Source organism: Lithobates pipiens, unplaced genomic scaffold (assembly GCF_037356315.1).
Source record: "Lithobates pipiens isolate NorthernLeopardFrog02 unplaced genomic scaffold, aLitPip1_a1.2 Scaffold_22, whole genome shotgun sequence".
In the NCBI taxonomy this organism is placed as follows: Eukaryota; Metazoa; Chordata; class Amphibia; order Anura; family Ranidae; genus Lithobates; species Lithobates pipiens.
Genome location: NW_027507784.1, coordinates 17,759,268 through 17,780,796, shown reverse-complemented (window position 1 = coordinate 17,780,796; position 21,529 = coordinate 17,759,268). Strand labels below are relative to the sequence as shown.

The 21,529-nt window shown below is 43.0% G+C and overlaps 2 protein-coding genes across 3 annotated transcripts; both read right to left on the bottom strand.

The window, feature by feature from the left end:
• Window positions 1–1,108: 1,108 nt before the first annotated feature.
• LOC143925615 (olfactory receptor 8G17-like) lies at window positions 1,109–2,044 on the bottom strand. Its single transcript, XM_077450087.1, has one exon. It carries the CDS (start codon window positions 2,042–2,044, stop codon window positions 1,109–1,111), a length of 936 nt encoding a protein of 311 aa, XP_077306213.1.
• A 12,885-nt stretch (window positions 2,045–14,929) lies between these two features.
• LOC143923356 (olfactory receptor 8G17-like) lies at window positions 14,930–21,119 on the bottom strand. Of its 2 annotated transcripts, none has more exons than XM_077446974.1 (2): window positions 20,875–21,119; window positions 14,930–16,817 (listed from the first exon to the last, which is right to left on the bottom strand). In XM_077446974.1, exon 2 carries the CDS (start codon window positions 16,791–16,793, stop codon window positions 15,858–15,860), a length of 936 nt encoding a protein of 311 aa, XP_077303100.1. In that variant the 5' UTR covers window positions 16,794–16,817; window positions 20,875–21,119; the 3' UTR covers window positions 14,930–15,857. The 2 variants fall into 2 exon arrangements, with proteins under 2 accessions (XP_077303100.1, XP_077303101.1); XM_077446975.1 differs by having other exon boundaries at window positions 20,910–21,119.
• Between the last annotated feature and the right edge of the window lie 410 nt (window positions 21,120–21,529).

Here is a 21,529-nt window from a genome sequence, read left to right as displayed (position 1 = left end):
GACCTGCTCACTGTGTTCATTCAGGGTGGTGTGTTCATTCAGGATGGTGAGTCACTTGTGTGCTCTCAGCAGCTGGCAGAGGAAAGGGGCACACAGGGGGGAGGAGAGAAAACAGCAGCACTGCAGAGGAAAAGGGCACACAGGGGTCCCAGACCGCAGGAGGTGCAGATACTAGAACCGATCCCCCTGCAGTGCAGTTGGAGGAAAAAAAAAGAAAAGTAGAAGCCGGCAGTACTACACGCGACTCACAAGTTTCGGCAAAAAAAGGCAGTACTGCTGGCAGGTCTTTTAAACTGATGAGGCCTGGGCCCAGCCTAGGGGGGCTGGCTGTACTGACATATCAGTGGCCCTGATTGTGGTACTGGCAGATAGATACATAGTATCCTTAGTCCTGATGTCACATTCAAAAGGTCCTCCATTCCTACAAGGCCTCTCCCTAAAAAAGAGAGAACATGCACATCTCCTCTGCTATATACTAGCTTAATGTCTGACTTCTCACTCAGACTAAGCTTCTCCCATGTCTTAGCAAAGAGGACCACCTCATTCCCCACCTGCTGGGTGGGTCCACCAATTAAAGTAATCCCTGCCTACCCATATCTACTGAATTGTCTATATAAGAAAAGCACTAGTATATCTTTTTTAAATTATAGCTGTAAGCCCTTGTACACACGGTCAGACATTCCGACTGAAAATGTCCGATCGGACTGTGTTATCAGGTAATCCAACCATGTGTGGGCTCCATCGGACTGTTTCCGTCTGAATATCCGACCTACAAAGTTTTAGAGCTGGGCTATGAACTTTTCCGACAACATGGTCCGATGAGACTTTGTCCGATCGTTTGTTGAGAATTCCGATCTGACAAAGTGCCACACATGCTCAGATCAAATTCCTAGACCAAAGCTATTATTGGCTACTAGCCTGAACGTAGTCCCGTCCTAACGAAATAACGTCATCACGTTCTGAACGATCGGATTGTCCGACAACTTTGTACGACCGTGTGTATGCAACACAAGTTTCGGACAAAATACGTCCGACAAAATCCGATGAGTTTTGTTGTCGGAATGTCCAATGGTGTGTACAAGGGCTAAGGGTTTAGTTTTGGTTAATTCTATATACCATTGGAGATGATCTTCCTTGAAATATCTCGGAATGCTTTTCTGAAATCCTGGTTCCTCAAATTATAAATCAGGGGATTGAGCAGTGGAAGAATTACGGTGTAAAACATGGACAACACTTTGTTATCAGAGAACTGATGACTTGAATTTGCTTGAAAATAATTAAAGAAAAACGAGCCATAGTATATAATTACCACTGTGAGATGAGGGGTACATGTAGAGAAAACTTTACTTCTTTTCCCCTTCACTTTTATATTTAGGACAGTTTTGAATATATAGACATAGGGGAAGAAGGTCAATATTAGAGTCCCAACTCCAAAAAGGCCACCCAAGAAAAAGACGATCACAATATTGATGTAGGCGTCACTGCAGGAGATTGGAAACAACTGAGGCAAGTCACAAAAGAAGCTTTCTATAATATCAGACTCACAAAATATTAATTTAGAAGCATAAAACGTATGAATGAAAGAACAAATAAAACCGAGACACCACACGCTGGACACCAACCACAGACACACTTTCCAACTCATGAGCTCTATGTAATGCAATGGCTTACAAATAGCGATGTATCGATCATAGGACATGACGGCCAGCAGAAAACTCTGAGAAGCAACAAAAAATATAAAGAAGAAGACTTGGGTCAAACAAGCTGTTGTTGTAATCTTTCTTTTCTTGGTGTGAAGGTCAAATAACATGCGTGGGACGATGACCGAGGAGCAACAGAGGTCCAAACTGGCCAGATTCCCAAGAAAGAAATACATAGGCACGTGAAGGTGGGAGTCGGTGACTATAAGGGAGATAATCAACAAGTTCCAGGCGACTGTCAGAAGGTAGATTAGAAGGAAGAAGAGAAAGAGTGGGATCTGAGAAGCCGGAAGGTCAGACAGGCCAGAGAGAGATAATTCATTCAAAATGGTCTGATTCCCCATTATGCAACATGTCTCACTTTTAATAATTATATTTAAAATATTTAATAAATTATGTACAGTACTAATATATAAATGATATAATAATAATAATACATAAAGTAATTTTTGCTGCAGTTCATGGAATAAATAGATTTTTTTGCAAATCACAACATCAAATGTAAAAATTCCAAAACAAATCTGCAATTGTAGATTGAAGGTTCAAAGTTTTTTGCAGAAAACATGAGCCAGTCCCAACTATAGCAAACGCCCAAAATCTCTGATGTTGATGAATACATCAAATTCACTGTCCGGTGAAGGAGGATCGGAGTTTTACAGTATGTTTTGGATCATAAAAGACACTGAAAAAAAAAATGTTACAGTTACTCCTACATACTTCCAAAATGTATTTACTTTCCTTAATTTTTTTTTTTTTTTATGGATTTTGGGGGAATCCAACCTGTAGACCAAGACTGCACACTAGGTTCCCAGAAACTGACTGAAAAGTCTTAATTATGTGCCAATGAAACTTTCAGTAATATCTGATTTACAAAATAGTAATTTAAAATGTGTGAAATAAACAACAGATACAACTGAGAGCCCACTCACCGGACACCAACAAGACGGTTAACAGCTTTCCTCCATTCTCTACACCAGTCATTCCCAACCAGGGTTCTGTGGAACACTAGGGTTCTTCCAGAGACTAATAGGGGTACCTTCAGCTGTGACTTTATTGACCTACCTAGGATGGTGCCAACACCATGTGGCAGGAACAACAGCATGATATTATTAATAATCCTTTTAGCTAGCCTTGTAAGGATAGCATTCTGACCATTAATGTAATGCCGCGTACACACGATCGGATTTTCCAACGTGAAATGTTGGATTTGAGCTGGTTGGCGGTAAGTCCGACTATGTGTACGCTCCATCGGACATTTGTTGTCAGAGTTTCCACCAACAAATGTTGGCTAGCAGCTTCTCAAATTTTCCGCCAACAAATGTGTGTTGTCAGACTTTCCGATCGTGTGTAAAGTCCTTAGGACAAAAGTCCAAAGTACCAACACGCCAAACACGCATGCTCACAATCAAGGACGAGCCGGAAGCACTTGGTCTTGTAAAACTAGCATCCGTAATGGAGATATCATGTACGTCTCTATGTTCGTAATTGTTGGCCAACATTTGTGTGACCGTGTGTATGCAAGACAAGTTGCAGCCAACAACCTTCAAACAAAATTGCACGGTTTTGTTGTTGGAAAGTCCGATCGTGTGTACGCAACATTAGGATGGCGTTCTTTCCACTGTTGACCAATGTAATAGACGTTTTTTTTCCCCACTGACCCAAGTTCTGAAAAGATCTAAAAGTCATTTCAATGGTTCCTTGTGGGTAAAGAAAAGGTTGAGAATTTACATATATATATATATATATATATATAGAGAGAGAGAGAGAGAGAGAGAGAGGATATCCTATCTCTTCGGCTAGTTTGATGTTTCTAAGTAATATATAAAAAAAAAAAATACAATTCTAATACTTGGGTGTGGGCAAGGTGGGGCTCCTCCCTTTTGTGTTAAGTCACAATAATGTCTAATAGACCCAGTACCTATAAAGTCAATTCAATTTTGTTATTTTACTGTTTCAGCTTCTTCCCAGATTTTGCTCCTGGTACATGCATAGATAAATTCAGTTCAATGGCAGCAGGTCCGATGTGGAGACTTTTCTCTGAAGAAAATTAAAGTAATGTCACGGAATATCGGTGTGACATTTTGAATCACAAAACAGTTCCACACACATATATTTATAATGCTTAAATTCCCCTTGACATCTCCAGAGCACACAAGAGTGTATATTTGCTGTAAACTCATTGGAGGCTAATCTGCTGAGTAGAAATTAATCTTGATGGAAAATGAAGCAATTTCTGAATCATTTTATCCCTCAGTGACACCCAAACCAGGCCAAACTATGAATATTATTTTTTTATCATTACTAGAATAGAATTTATATATACCGTATTTATTGGCGTATAACACGCACTTTTCCCCCTTAAAATCAGGGGACAATTGCGTGTACGTGTTATATGCTGAACGAGGGGAGGGAGGGAATGAGTGCCACTGAAATAGACAGAGCTGAATCTCCTGTGTACTTGACTCCGCTTGCAGTAACGCCCAGTCCCCCCTCCTAGCTTTGACATCCTGCCATTGGACCGCTGTTATGTCCATCATAAGAGCCAGGCCAATGGGCGGGACTGGGTGGGACTGGGCGGAACTGTGAGCCAAGCCAAGTACACAGGAGATCTGGTGTCTTGTCATATAACGTCCTCCATCCGATAGTGTCCGCTGTGTACTGCGCATGCAAAGTACACAGCAACACAGATTCCGAAAATTGCCAAGGATGAACGTGCGCCTGCGCCGTGAGTCCAGGTTCTAGCCCCACCATCCAAGTGGACATAGAGTAGGAATAATAAAGAGCCGAGCGCAGCGAGGCCGAGCCCGAAGCGTGGCGAGCGAAGCTCGCCCGTGAGTGGCCCTCTAATATTCACAACCCTATGTCCGCTTGGATGGTGGGGCTACCACCTCCACTCACGGCGCAGGCGCCATTCAGCTTCGGAGATTTTCCGAAGCTTCGTCTGCTCCGTACTGCGCATGCGCAGTACGGGGCGGACACTATTTGATGGCCAGACACTATACGCCAGAACACCAGCTCTGTTTATTTTGGCAATAACAAGGCTGCAGATGGGCACTGATCAGACTGCAATGATTGGCGAGGCTGCAGATGGGCACTGATCAGGTTGCAATGATTGGCAATGCTGCAATGATGGGCAAGGCTGCAGATGAGAACTGATCAGGCTGCAATGATGGGCAAGGCTGCAGATGAGAACTGATCAGGCTGCAATGATGGGCAAGGCTGCAGATAGGCACCGATAAGGCTGAAATGATGGGCAATCCTGCAGATGGGCACTGATAAGGCTGCAATGATGGGCAAGGCTGCAGATGGGCACTGATCAGGCTGCAATGATGGGCAAGGCTGCAGATGGGCACTGATAAGGCTGCAATGATGGGCAAGGCTGCAGGTGAGCAATGATCAGGCTGCAATGATGGGCAAGGCTGCAGATGGGCACTGATGTTTTTTTTTCCTGAAACTTCCCTCTTAAATTGAAGGTGCGTGTTATACGCCTGTGCGAGTTATAAAAAAGGTTAAACAAAAACTCCTTTCCCCAGCATCTCCTCCAGCACTCTGCAGCAATCACAATCAGTGTGCTCTCATGCCAACTGCAGACTGAGTTTAGAGGTCTACTGCTGGCTGCTGTGCCTGCTACGTCCAAGCGGGAAGGGAGATAATTAACCAGCCTCTGAGATTACACCGGTAAGGACGGACACTCCAATAGTTCCTTCCAGGATGTCTATGGGGAGGTAAGCTGGCGGAATGCTGTGGGATGTCAGGAAGGTATTAAAGGAGAAGTACAGCCAAAGCCCATTTATCTGTACTTCGTTCTGCGCTCCTGTGACCCGTTTTCAGCAGACAGTGGGCTGAAGTCCGCTGTCGGCTGACATCACAGAGCCGGTCCAGGCTGGGGAAAGAACACGCCCATATGGTCAGGATCCACCCAGGAGCCTGGACTAGCACTTGGCTCAGCTTCTCAGTGAGCTGCTGCCTTGCACTCCCCTCCTGTACATACTACCTGCCTTCATACACTCTGCACTCCCCTCCTGTACATACTACTCGCCGTCATACACTCTGCACTCCCCTCCTGTACATACTACCCGCCGTCATACACTCTGCACTCCCCTCCTGTACATACTACCCGCCGTCATACACTCTGCACTCCCCTCCTGTACATACTACCCGCCGTCATACACTCTGCACTCCCCTCCTGTACATACTATTCGCCGTCATACACTCTGCACTCCCCTCCTGTACATACCACCCGCCGTCATACACTTTGCACTCCCCTCCTGTACATACTACCCACTGTCATACACTCTGCACTCCCCTCCTGTACATACCACCCGCCGTCATACACTTTGCACTCCCTCCTGTACATACTACCCACCATCATACACTCTGCACTCCCCTCCTGTACATACTACCCACCGTCATACACTCTGCACTCCCCTCCTGTACATACTACCCACCGTCATACACTCTGCACTCCCCTCCTGTACATACTACCCACCATCATACACTCTGCACTCCCCTCCTGTACATACTACCCACCGTCATACACTCTGCACTCCCCTCCTGTACATACTACCCACCATCATACACTCTGCACACCCCTCCTGTACATACCACCCGCCGTCATACACTCTACACTCCCCTCCTGTACATACTACCCACCGTCATACACTCTGCTCTCCCCTCCTGTACATACCACCCGCCGTCATACACTCTGCACTCCCCTCCTGTACATACTACCCACCGTCATACACTCTGCACTCCCCTCCTGTACATACCACCCGCCATCATACATTCTGCACTCCCCTCCTGTACATACTACCCGCCATCATACACTCTGCACTTCATTCCATTCTTAAACTAGAGAATTCAGAAATTCAAAAATGCGGAAATGTAAAAATTCAGCAACTTGGAAATTTGAAATTCGAAAATCTGAAAATAAGAACGAAAATCCGAAAATTTGAAAACCCGAAAATTCGAAAATCTGAAATAATAACTAACTAATAATATCTTAACTATTGCTAAACTATTAAATTATAGGTATTGGCATTTTCTTTCAAATTTGGCTGTTAGTGAACGTAACGAATATGACTTTATCCGAAGTTATGAATTATACGAACTAACAAATGCTGTATCTGAATGGAACATAGCAAATTACTTATTATTATTATTTATTATTAATTTGTTATGTTCCATTTGTTTAGGTGCGGCATTCATTATTTTGGATAATTCGTAACTTCAGATAAATTTATATTTGTTACGTTCACTAACAGCCAAATTTGAAAGGAAATTCCAATACCTATAACTTAATAATTAGCTATTATTAGTTAGGTAGTTATTATTAAAATTTTTTGGATTTTCCAGTTTTAGTATTTTCACATTTCCAAATTTTCTAATTCATGAATTTCCATATTTCCTAATTTTCAGATTTTTGAATTACCACATTTTTAAATTCCGAATTTTTCGATTTTACGAATTGACAAAAAAATAAATAAAAACATAAAGTGAAAACAAACAAATTTTTCCGCAGTGCACATGTCTAGTGGCCAACGTTACTCCCGCCTCACTCCTCTCCTTCACATACTACCCCCATCATACCCACTGTGCTCATTTTGTACATACTGCTCTCCTTTCCTGCAAATACCGCTATACACTCCATACATAAATGAACACCACTTATAAATTACACTCAACAGTGACTTGCTGAATGCACAACTAAATAGTGTCCCTAGAACACTATTTGAAATATTGGCAACTCTGTACTCTGTACAGAACACACTCCCAAACACTGAGTTGGCAACTCTTAAACCAAAATTGGCAACTCTGTACCTAACACACTCCCGAATACTGCACTCTGTACGTAACACACTCCCGAATACCGCACTCTGTACCTAACACACTCCCGAATACTGCACTCTGTACCTAACACACTCCCGAATACTGCACTCTGTACCTAACACACTCCTGAATACTGCACTCTGTACCTAACACACTCCCGAATAGTGCACTCTGTACCTAACATGCTTCCAAAATACTGCACTCTTTACATAACACACTCCTGAATACTGCACTCTGTACCTAACACACTCCCGAATACTGCACTCTGTACGTAACACACTCCCGAACAGTGCACTCTGTACCTAATACACTCCTGAATACTGCACTCTGTACCTAACATGGTCCCAAATACTGCACTCTTTACATAACACACTCCTGAATACTGCACTCTGTACCTAACACGCTCCCAAATACTGCACTCTGTACCTAACACACTCCCGAATACTGTACTCTGTACCTAACACACTCCTGAATACTGCACTCTGTACCTAACACACTCCTGAATACTGCACTCTGTACCTAACACACTCCTGAATACTGCACTCTGTACCTAACACACTCCCGAATAGTGCACTCTGTACCTAACATGCTTCCAAAATACTGCACTCTTTACATAACACACTCCTGAATACTGCACTCTGTACCTAACACACTCCCGAATACTGCACTCTGTACGTAACACACTCCCGAACAGTGCACTCTGTACCTAATACACTCCTGAATACTGCACTCTGTACCTAACATGGTCCCAAATACTGCACTCTTTACATAACACACTCCTGAATACTGCACTCTGTACCTAACACGCTCCCAAATACTGCACTCTGTACCTAACACACTCCCGAATACTGTACTCTGTACCTAACACACTCCCGAATACTGTACTCTGTACCTAACACACTCCTGAATACTGCACTCTGTACCTAACACATTCCTGAATATTGCACTCTGTACATAACACGCTCCCGAATATTGCATTCTGTACCTAACACGCTCCCGAATACTGCACTCTGTACCTAACACACTTCCGAATACTGCACTCTTTACATAACACACTCCTAAATACTGCACTCTTTACATAACGCACTCCTGAATACTGCATTCTGTACCTAACACGTTCCTGAATACTGCACTCTGTACCTAACATGCTCCCGAATACTGTACTCTGTACGTAACACGCTCTCGAATACTGCACTCTGTACGTAACACACTCCCGAATACTGCATTCTGTACCTAACACGCTCCCGAATACTGCACTCTGTACCTAACACGCTCCCGAATACTGCACTCTGTACGTAACACGCTCTCAAATACTGCACTCTGTACGTAACACACTCCCGAATACTGCACTCTGTACCTAACACACTCCCAAATACTGCACTCTGTACCTAACACACTCCCGAATACTGCATTCTGTACCTAACATGCTCCCAAATACTGCACTCTTTACATAACACATTCCTGAATACTGCACTCTGTACGTAACACGCTTCCGAATACTGCACTATGTACCTAACACACTCCCAAACACTGCACTCTGTACCCAACACACTCCCAAATACTACACTCTTTACATAACACATTCCTGAATACTGCACTCTGTACCTAACACACTCCCGAATACTGCACTCTTTACATAACACACTCCTGAATATTGCACTCTATACCTAACACGCTCCCAAATACTGCACTCTGTACGTAACACACTCCCAAGTACTGCACTATATACTCTGCAATGTTTTATATATACACTATATGGACTGCACTATATATTCTGCAATGTTTTATATATACACTATGCGGACTGCACTATATACTCTGAACTGTATTATATATACTCTACGGACTATACTATATACCCAGAAGTTTATTATATACACTATACGGACTGCACTATATACTCTAAACTGTATTATATATATGACTGACTGCACACTCACTACCTGCCTAATATCTATTCATTCACTATATTCGGTGACCGTGTAAGCAGCAGCCTTGTATAGTGTGGGGCATGGACTTAGCCCCTGAGCCATGACTGGCCAAAAGCACCCTGCCTTTGTCCAATCATGGCTCAAACAGCACATGGAGCTGTGATTGGCCAAAGCATGCAGATAAGGTGCATGCTTTGTCCAATCAGCAGCATTCAGTGCACCGAGACCTCGCATTATGGGGCGCTCCGCAGCAGGCGGACTTGCCCGCCTTTGTTCTACGAACAAACAAACACCGGATGTTTGAGTCAAACTTACATTCGACTCGAAACATCGGGGCCATCCCTACTTGTGCCTACATTTTTTGTGTGGGGTCATATCAGTCTGGTAAGAAGTATATGTTGGTCATCTTGTCCCAAGTAGAGATGTGTAAGACCAAGAAACTGTGTTTTCTGCATCGGAGTGAACCGCACTTGTCTTCACATGTTTAATATCGAATGTATTCATTGGGCACACTGTGATTGCTCACAGACTGTTGTGTTACACGGATTGCTCATTGTCTGTTTGTCATGGGCAACATTCATGCACTTTGTGTTTTGGCACAAGTTAAGCCTCGTACATGCGATCAGATTTTCAGATGGGAAATGTGTGATGACAGGCTGTTGTCGGAAAATCTGACCGATTGTACACTCCGCCAGACAATTGTTGTCGGATTGTAAAAGAATAATGTTGCGCTAACGAATAAAGCTTCTATCAAAACATCAAATAAATTCAATTACAATGTAAAGATATATTTCAACAAGTGACGACTTAGTGACAAGATCACAGTAAAGTGCACAGTGCGTGGTCAAAACTTCTAAATAAGTGATACTGATTTAACCACTAGAGATCTGCGCTATAGCCGAATGACGGCTACAGCGCGGACCTGCTTTGCCGGGACTACGTCTATTGACGCGCTCTGTGATCAGCGAGTCTATGAGACTCGCCTGATCACGGATCGGAGCAAGGGGTCGATCCCGACCCTTTACCACGTGATCAGCTGTCAGCCAATGACAGCTGATCATGTGACAAAACAGAGCCGGTAATCGGCTATTTTTCCTCCTCGCGCTGAAAAAAAAAAGCCGATCACCGGCGGCCGTGATCGGGACATTAGTCCCGATCATGGCCAGCTTATCAGTGCCCACCTGCCCCCTGCCAGTGCCACCTAACTAATAAAAAAGTGCCCCCCATCAGTGCCACCCATCAGTGGCCATAGGGCCATCCATCAGTGCCCACAGTGCCACCCATCAGTGCCCACAGTGACACCCATCAGTTCCCACAGTGCCACCTATCAGTGCCCACAGTGCCACCTATCAGTGCCCAAAATCTGCATCAACAACAGTGCTGCACCCCAGTGCCACATATCCGTGCCCATCAGTGTAATCTACCAGTGCCCATCAGCGCCGCCCATCAGTGCCCAGCAGTGCCACCTATCATAGCCACCTATCAGTGCCACCTCTCAGTGCCCATAAGTCCCATCTATCAGTGGTACCTATCAGTGCCCCTTAGTGCCACCCATCCGTGCCACCCACCCATGCCACCCATCCATGCCACCCATCAGTGCCACCCATCAGTGGCTATCTTTGCCCATCAGTGCTGCCTTATCTGTGCCCATCAGTACTGCCTTATCTGTGCCTATTAGTGCCCACCAGTGCAGCCTATCAGTGTCCACCAGTGCAGCCTATCAGTGCCCACCAGTGCAGCCTATCAGTGCCCACCAGTGCCGCCTCATCAGCGCATTTCAATGAAGGAGAAAAATGACCTTTTTTTTTTTTTTTGCATCTTTTTTTGTTTGTTTAGCAAAAAATAAAACTCCCAGCTGTAATTAAATACCACCAAAAGAAAGCTCTATTTGTGGGAAAAAATGATAAAAATGTCATTTGGGTACAGTGTTGTATGGCCGCGCAATTGTCATTCAAAGTGCATCAGCGCTGTAAGCTGAAAATTGGTCTGGGCAGGAGGGGGGTTTAAGTGCCCAGTAAGCAAGTGGTTAAATCATAAAAGGAATATGATTGAAATATCATTCCTATAGATTGTGAAGAGAAGAAGTCCTTGTGAAAAGTGACTAGTTCAACATAATCAAGTGTCCACACTTTATGGTGCCCAAAGGCGGTACTGGCAAGAACCTTGCTTTGGGCACCATAAAGTGTGGACACTCGATTATGTTGAACTAGTCACTTTTCACAAGAACTTCTTCTCTTCACAATCTATAGGAATGATATTTCAATAATATTTCTTTTATGATTTAAATCAGCATCACTTATTTAAAAGTTTTGACCACGCACTTTGCACTTTACTGTGACCTTGTCACTAAGTCGTCACATATTTTTACGTTGTCATTTAATTTATTTGATGTTTTGATAGAAGCTTTATTCGCTAGCGCAACATTATTCTTTTACACTTTATATTTAAACCGCTTTGTCTTTCGATGATGTTTGATGCTTTTCACATTTGAGGTTTTGTAGTCACAGCGCAGTATTCCTTTTGTTTTTTCAATGGTTGTCGGATTTTCCGCGTGTGTGTACACAGGTCCGTCGGACAAAAGTCTAAAGTACAAACGCGCATGGAAAAACAAGAAGAATACCGCGCTGCCTAACACACCGCTAACGTGAAAAATAAGGCTGCAGCTAAAATTGTGAGATACACACAAACCAGTAAATATAAGACCCCTTTCACACCGATGGGCGTTTTTTGCAGACACTATAGCGTTAGAAATAGCGCCTGCAATCCGCCCTCAAACTGCTGCACCATTGTCTCCATGAGGGCTTTCACACCGGAGCGGTGCGCTGGCAGGACGTCAGGAAAAAGTCTTCTTTGGAGCGGTGAAGGAGCGTGTTTACCGCTCCTCCACCGCTGCTCCCCCATTGAAATCAATGGGGCAGCTCTGCAATACCGCCGGCAAAATGCCGCTATTGCGGCATATTGCGGGCGGTTTTAACCCTTTCTCGGCCGCTAGCAGGAGGTAAAAGTGCCCCACAAGCGGCCGAAATGCGCTTGCAAATTCGACGGTAAAACGCCGCTAAAAATAACGGCGTTTTACCGCCAACGATATGGGCACGGCAGTGTAAAAGCCCTCTAAGGAGACAGAAGCTGCGCAAAATCTAACAAATAATGATAAAAAATATAGAAAAACTATATTAAACCAGTGAATCAATATCCGTGATAAACCCAAAGTGATCTGAGTACCATAGGAAAAAAAACTATGAGGAATGCAAAATGTATAAAATGCTAAATATAAAATGAATCGGAACAGTCCTAAATAAATAGTCCAATAACAATGATCCAGTGATGAATCAGTGAGGGGAATGCAAAACTCCTTGATAACACAGACGCCACCTGATGTGATCCACCACCACATAAAATACACGCTTACCAACGGGCAATAAATCATAATGTAATGTAAATGTAATAAATCGTAGTCCGGTCATCAATCCAGTAACAAGTCCCCTCTGTGATTTAGACCAAGGGCAAGCCGGGATACCTCAGTCCACTGAATATGCAGGTGCAAGCTGCAAGCAGAACCCGGAGAGATGGAAAGAGGCTCACCATAGTGTAAATCAGTATAAAATTGCACTCTAAGCTGTCTCTAGGGCTAGTGTTTCTCAACTCCAGTCAACTGGAGTTGAGAAACACTAGCCCTAGAGACAGCTTAGCCCTTGTACACACGGTTGGACATTCCGACAACCAAATCCGTCGGATTTTGTCCGAAACTGTTGCATACACACGGTCGGAAAAAGTTGTCGGAATGTCCGATCGTTCAGAACGTGATGACGTAATTTCGTTACGATGGGGCTACGTTCAGGCTAGTAGCCAATAGCTTTGATGTAGGAATTTGATCTGAGCATGCGTGGCACTTTGTCCGATCGGAATTCTCTACACATGTCCGATCGGAGCATTTTGGAAAACTTGGTCCGTCGGATTCTCCGAAGGAAACAGTCCGATGGAGACCACACACAGTTGGAATATCCGACAAAACGGTCCGATCGGACACATTCCGTTGGAATCTCCGACCGTGTGTACAAGGGCTTAGAGTGCAATTTTATTTATATTAAACTCTGGTTATACTGATATACACTATGGTGAGCCTCTTTCCATCTCTCCGGGTTCTGCTTGCTGCTTGCCCTGCATATTCGGTGGACTGAGGTATCGCGGCTTACCCTTGGTCTAAATCACGGAGGGGAGTCGTTACTGGATCGATGACCGGACATCGATTTATTATACAGGCTTGTGCAAGCTTGCCCTCTGGTAAGCGTGTATTTTATGTGGTGGTGGATCACATCAGGTGGCATCTGTGTTATCAAGGAGTTTTACATTCATTTTATATTTTGCATTTTTTTACATTTTGCAATCCTCACTGTTTTTTATGGTACTCAGACCACTTTGGGTTTATCACGCATATTTGTTCACTGGTTTATTATAATTTTTTTTATATTTTTTATTTTTTATCATTATTTGTTAGATTTTGCGCAGCTTCTGTCTCCTTATACAAACACGCATACTCAGAACCAAGGACGAGCCGGAAGCGGCCGGTCTCGTAAACTAGCGTTCGTAATGGAGAATTAACATTCCTGATACAGAAATTATGAAATATGGAAATGCAGCGCACAATTCTCTTCTTGTTTAAAGTGGGAGTCCGCCGGGAGTCCGCGTTTTTTTTTTTTTAAAGCCAGCAGCTACAAAGACTGCAGCTGCTGACTTTTAAAATAGTGACACCTACCTGTCCAGCGCGCCCGCGATGTCGGCACCCGAAGCCGATCTCTCGATCGTCTCTCGGGTGCTGCCGCCGCCATCTTGGGTATGGGAATCAGGAAGTGGAGCCTTTCGGCTTCATTTCCCGGTTCCCTACTGCGCATGCGCGAGTCTCGATGCGCAATAAGGATGGACCCGCTGCCTCTGGGATCTGTGTGTTTCCCAGCAGGCAGCGGGGGACTTTCGGAAAGGGGCGTAATCTACGCCCCTTTCCGCAGAGAGCTATCCTGGAAGTGGGTGCAGATACCTGTACTGTACAGGTACCTGCACCCCCCTCCCCCTTGAAAGGTGCCAATTGTGGCGCCGGGGGGGGGGGGGGATTCCAATGAGCGGAAGGTCCACTTTAGGGTGGACCTCCACTTTAATGGGATAATAATGAAGCTGTTTTGCTAGTGATACTGATGGAGTTACGGCAAATACATTTTCAAAGGTTTTTTTTTTTTTTCTAGTGATATCAAGAATAATATTATTATGCTTTTTTCTTTTTGTGCAAGTTACCACAACACCATTATCCTGTAGTTTTTAAGATCAAAGATAAAACTATATTGCTGCCCCTTGTCAATTTTACATTGTATTTTATAAAATGCAACTGCCGACTCCCAAACTGTCATTTGAAGTAAAACACATAGTCAAGTATTATTCTACACAATTTTTTTTTTTTATTGTGCATTAAAAAATAAAAATAAATAATAATTAGACATGCTATCTGCCAATAGAACTTAACCAAAAAGTGCATTCTATGCATCCAAAAATATAGAAAATATAACTAATCAAATGATTATTATTCAACCAAAAAATAAAATAAAAGCCTCATGCAAGTGTCCTGCTTCTTAACATAGGGGTTCAACAATGCCAAGAGTTGGTGAAAGCAGGGGTCCGTCACCCGGAGATAATTCCGAAAGTCATCTGGATTAGTCTCCTGGAGCTCCCGCAGCAAAGGCATATGACATAATTGGTCACGATTAATAAAGCAACTAATTTTTGGTCCAAGAAATCCTCCTCCTCCTGTTCCTGGACTGGACTTGGGTCAAAGCAACAACTCCAAGGCCAATAATACGTTATCTCCTACGAATTCCGTAACATGGCTGGTTGACGAACTGCCATTCAGAAATGAACTGAAAAGTGCAAAATTAAAAGCACAAAATGAAAAGCGCGAAATAAAAAGTGCAAAATGAAAAGTGCGAATCAACACTTACCAAACTTCTACTAACATGAAATTAGTAGAATGATCACAAAGGGTGGTGCCTGACTATTGAACTTCCTCTTTTTCAGCTCGTAGTACATCTAGTACATCACTACTTTCGTATTTCTTTACCGAGAATTGTGTACCGTTTGTATGCAAGACAAAATCCAGGCACACGCCTTCGAATATAAGTCTGAGTTTTTGTCTGCGGAAAATCCGCTCGTGTGTACAAGGCTTAAATTTCTGTATATTTACTTATATATGAAGTCTCACTTCTCAATTTTATGTTTTTAGTGCTGGACTTTTTGGATTTAGTGCATGTTAAAATTTGATATCAATAAATTGTTGTGCTGGCTAGTACTTTGGCTATTGGCAAACCTGAGTGCAGGAAAAGAATAGTTTTATATAGGGAATTCATTTAGGTCAACTCTATATTGCATTGTGGATAATCTTCCTTACGACATTCCGGAATGCTGTTTTTAAGTCCTGGTTCCTCAAACTATAAATCAGAGGATTGGTGAGTGGAAGTATCACAGTGTAAAACATGGACACCACTTTGTTACCACCAAACTGATGACTTCCATTTGGCTGAAAATAATTAAAGCAAACAGAGCCATAATATAAAATCACCACTGTGAGATGAGGGGCACATGTAGAGAAAACTTTTCTTCTGTTGACCTTCACCTTTGTTTTCAGGACAGTTTTGAATATATAGACATAGGGAAAGAAGGTCACTATAACATTCCCAACTGTAAGGATGCCACTCAAGAGAAAGATGAGCAGGACGTTGATGTAGATGTCACTGCAGGAGATCTGAAACAACTGGATCAGGTCACAGAAGAAAGTTTCTACGATATCCGATTCACAAAAAGTTAATTTTAAAGCATAAAATGTGTGAACCGAAGAAAAGAAAAAACTGAGACACCACACACTGCATACCAACTGTACACACACTTTCCAACTCATGATCTCTATGTAATGCAAAGGCTTACATATAGCAATATATCGATCATAGGACATGACGGACAGCAGAAAAGTCTCCGAAGAGACAAAAAATATAAAGAAAAAGACTTGGGTCATACAAGCTGTTGTTGTAATCTTTCTCCTCTTGGTGTGAAGGTCAAATAACATTCGTGGTACGATGACCGAGGAACTACAGAGATCCAAACCGGCCAGGTTCCCAAGGAAGAAATACATAGGAACATGGAGGTGAGAGTCGGTGACTATGAGGACAATGATCAGCAGATTCCAGATCAACGTCAGAAGGTAGATGAGAAGGAAGAAGAGAAAGAGAGGGAGTTGAAGAGCCGGAAGGTCTGAAAGTCCAGAGAGAAATAATTCCTTCAAAATTGTCTGATTCCCCATAGCAACAGAACTCTCTGGTAAAGACTGGTATGGGAAAAAATATTTAGAAAAAGTGCAGTAATAATATTCAATATGCAATATATACTAATATACAATTCCATGTTTTTCATTCAGTTTATCAAATAAATTGATTTATTGCAAATCACAACATCAAATGTAGAAATTCTAGAGCAAATTTGCAATCGTAGATACGCTTGGAGTGATTGTAGCCATATTGTCATGGTTATGTAGTGATCTTCCTGTGTTTGCTTACCTCCCCTCATGTCTTCAGACTAAGAGGCCAGCCACTTCCACCTGGTGGTTTTTATAACCTCTTCTCTAAGCATGGCTCCACCCCAGGCCCTATCAGGGAGCCCTATATTAACCTGTGCACTGCAGGCCATCAGTGCTGATCAACCATTGTGTATTCCTTTGTGTGTTAGCTTCCTATTTCCTGCCGTGTGCTCTGCTACTGTTTTCCGTTACTGACTTTGGCATGTCTTGACTATCCTTGTTTGCCTGTGATCCTGACCTTTTGGCGTGTACCCGACTATTCTTGTCTGCTTGTGGCCCCGACCTTGGCTTTGTCCCTCACCATCCCTATCCTCCTGTTGCCTACTGTGGGTATGAGCTGGGGGACCCTGGGGGTCGCGACCTGGAGCCAGTTGCAGCCAAGTCCATCCTCACCACCAGAGGCGCTGGTGAACACCTGCTGGCTCTTAGACTCCGCGCCCCAGGGAATCTTACGTTCGAAACCCCAGTGGGATCTGTCCCCCGTCTGCAGCAGTCAGCCGTAGGGTCCACAACCTTGCGGTGCACTCCTGATCCCTATGGTGTGCACCTGTCACCTAGCCTCAAGGTGACCTGACACATATTAGTGCACTTGCGATAGAAACAATTGAGTGCTGTCTGTGATACTTTATTTTTTATAGTATTAGTATTATACACATACTAAACGAGGAAGGGCATCTAGTATGAGGAGTGAGGGATACTTGCCTCAACTCTGCTTGTCTACAACTTTGTGTTAAATCTAAGGGAGTGAATGCCAGGGCCTCAGAATCAAACCTGTTAAAAGATGGTTCCGTTAATTTTTATTCTCCACACCTCCCGTAGTGCCTCCATCAACTGGCGTGAGACATGTAATGGTTCTCATGCCACTCTAGACCTCTCTCACATTGTTTTTCTGGAGTTTCCTCAACAGCGTTCACCTATATTTCTTCTTAGCCTCTTTAATCTTCACCTTAAGATCCCTTTAAATAATTTTTAACTCCTCCCTTTTACCCACTCTAAAAGCCATCTTCTTTTAGTTAAAGTGGATGTAAACCCCCCCTTTTTTTAAATTTAGACTCGTATCTGTTACAGCAGAGGATGTCATCTCATCTGTGCCCAGTCTTGCCACGAAGAGTTAATCCGTCTCTGAGCAATCCTCTTATCTTTTTTCAGTAAAATAAAAACAGGCACCAGAGAAATAGGTGTCAATTTCTTCCCCCTTGCTATGAGTGACAGGTGATTTCCTTATCTCATGCACTATTTTGAGAGAGACATTCTGTGTACTTCACATCCCCCTCCTCCTTTCTTCTCCAGCTATCCCAGGATTGGCTGCTCCACATCTCAGCATGATTGGGCATGCTGAAGTCATGTGGTGACTTTCCTGGGTATTTACTGGATGTTAGTGATAATAATCCACGAGACTAGCAGAAGTTCAGTGTAATGCCGCGTACACACGACCGGACTTTCCGGCAGACTAGGTCGGAAGGGATTAGTCCGTCTCACAATCTGATCGTGTGTGGGCTAGTCCGATAATTTTTCAAATAAATAAAAATCAGACGGACCTCAAAATAGAACATATTTCAAATATATCTGACTGACTCAAGTCCGACAGACTAAAAAGCGGGAAAACCGTTCGTCTGTGTGCTGGTCCCACAGACCAAATAGGACTCAAGGGCAGCTATCGGCTACTGTCTATTGAACTTCCTTGTTTAGTCCTGTTTACGTCATCACGTTCAAAACGAACAAACTAAGTCCGTTCATGTGTGGCCAAGTCCGTTCATTCCAAAAGTCCGTCAGGAAGACCATCGGACCTAGCTGTTCGGAAATTCCGGTTGTGTGTACGCGGAATTAGAAATATTGATGCCTGGCCAAGGGAAGTGTAGAGGTGGGCGGGGAGTCTACTGACATCACAACTCCACCTCCCGAGCCCTGGACAACAGACCTGCCCACAGAATCTGGAGTATTGTAGGGCTCTAAATCTGCAGCAAAGGTTGTTATAATGCTTGCAATGTACAGAGGTCATCTAGAGGGTGATTTTTTTTTCTCAACAAAAGTGGAGTTACGCTTTATTTTTTTAATTTATTTTTTCAGTAAGCATTGTTGACTTTCCCACCTTACTATGAAAATATTTATATATTATTTGTGCTCATGCCAAGTGATTTCCAAAGTTTTGAATGGAAGAAGCAAGGGACATTACCTGACACTTTTTGTGGGTTCCAAATATCTGCTGGGCCTCATTTGTTATCCCACGACAGGTTGTACGTAACTCCGATTAGGGCAACATCTCTGGAGATATGTAGAAAAACCTTAAACCAAACAGCGAAATAGTTTGCTGCCTATCTGTGTCTCCAAAGGAAAAAAGGGCAGCCATTCTCCACCATGTTTCCATGGAACCATAGGGTTCCTTCAGAGATTTCTAGGCATTCCTGGAGCTATGGCTAATTGGCCTCCCCATTTAATGGTGTCTGCTTAGTTCTGGGGTCAACGTAATGTGGCAGAGTCAATGGCATGACCTCAATAATCCTTTTAGGTAATCCTATAAGGGGATATTCTTCCCACTGCTGACTGATAGACTCCAATGAATAGGTTTTAGTAGAGGTTCACTAAGACCTAAAAATTATTTGTGGAGTTTCTCGTGGGTAAAAAAGTTGAGAATGGCTGCTGTAAATATAAAAAAGAATACAAAAGTTCTGGCATATCAAATGGTATGTGCCTTTAAGAAAACAATGTTGAGTAGTCCATAAGTCTAAATAAGAACATACTTAGGGGCTACAGTATAGGAGGTAGCCATCCCAAGAGTGTGTCCAAGACTCTGTAAAATAGCAGAATAGAAGTGATATTCATGCTTGTAGACAAGGGATTCAAGCGCTTTCACAAAGGTAGCCTCCTGGATGTAAAATTAAGTCCGCGATAGGGTGCTCTGGCTGCTGTGTTGTCCGAACAACACTTAGACAACAGTGGGTCTGGCAACTCCATGTCCATATCAAATATAAATACTTTTATTGGCACATGTTAAAAATACAAACGCAAACGATATTCATGCTTATCAAAGGTATCAGTCTCGTGGTCTCCACCATCCTGCAGGCTCCACTGGTGGTCCAAGAAGGTTGGAAGGAGACGTGGAGAGGCTGGAATGGCAGGTTTATACAAGGAAGTCCACGATAAACAGCGTGGACCACAGAAGTGACAGGAGTCGGGATCAAGGCTGCCCAAGTAACAGGCTATGCGCTTGGAGCTTACAGCTCCTTCTACTGGTCACTAGACCATGAGCCAGTAGAAGGAGCCTTGAGCTCCGAGCGCATAGCTTGTTATTTGGAAAGCTCGATCCTGACTCCTGCCTCTTCCGGTGACCTCACGTCCGCTTCTGCGGTCCTTGCAGGTTAGCGTGGACTTCCTTGTATACACCTGGCATTCCAGCCTCTCCAAATCTTCTTCCAACCTTCTTGGACTGTCCATAGAGCTTGCAGGGTGGCAGAGACTGATACCTTTGATAAGCAATAATATCACTTTTTTCCTGTGTTTTTAAGTGTTTTTAACTTGTGCAATAAATGCTGACATATTAATACTGCACTTAGGCGGCGCCTCTCCCGCTCTCCTTTTCTGAGTGGCTGCTGTAAACAGAGCTCAGATAGCTGCAATGCCTCTCAGAAAGGGGGACCTTATTCCAGGAAATTATGTTCCTTCTGCCTCTAAATGTAATAAAGATGGTGCCACCATTAAGATGTTACAAATAAACACAAACCATTTAACAGGTGTATATACAGTATATATATATATATATATTGTCTAAATCAAAGAAACACAATCGTAGGAGCAAAACATATGTATATACCTTGTTTGTTAGGCTAAGTAATAATAACACAGTACCTATAAAGTAAAAACAATTTTGTGATTATATTGTTTCAGCTCCATCCCAGATTTTGCTCCTGATACCTCTGAAAGAGATAATTTCTGATAGAAGAGGGATGGGGGAGTCTCCTCTGGAACTTCAGTTTTCAATTCAGTGGCAGCAGGTCCGATGTGGAGACATTTTGCTGAAGAAAATTAAAGTAATATAACAGAATATCGGTGTGACATTTTGAGTCACAATACAGCCTCATCAGCTCCACACACACATATTTATAATGCAAAACCCCTCCTGACATATTTGGAGCAAGCAAAGGTGTATGATGGCTCTTAATTCATAGGAGATGAACCTTCTGAGTAAAAATTAATCTCTACAGAAAATGAAGCTTTGTCCTAATTAATTTATCCCTTAGTGACACACATGCCAAGTCAATGTACTGTATACAAAAAAAAGAAAAATAAGTACATGTTGTATTAACACAGTTCATTGATATATATATTTTTTTAAGATTTATTAGAAAGAAAAGTTGTGATGATGAAGTTACTCTTCATCATCACAACTTTTCTTTCTAAATCTGAAAAAAAAATATATCAATGAACTGTGTTAATACAACATGTAAAACTAAAACTAAAGTTTAAAA

Bases quoted from the DNA above. Each gene is read 5' to 3' on its own strand.
- LOC143925615 (XM_077450087.1), bottom strand. From the start codon at position 2,044: ATGGGGAATCAGACCATTTTGAATGAATTATCTCTCTCTGGCCTGTCT.
- LOC143923356 (XM_077446974.1), bottom strand. From the start codon at position 16,793: ATGGGGAATCAGACAATTTTGAAGGAATTATTTCTCTCTGGACTTTCA.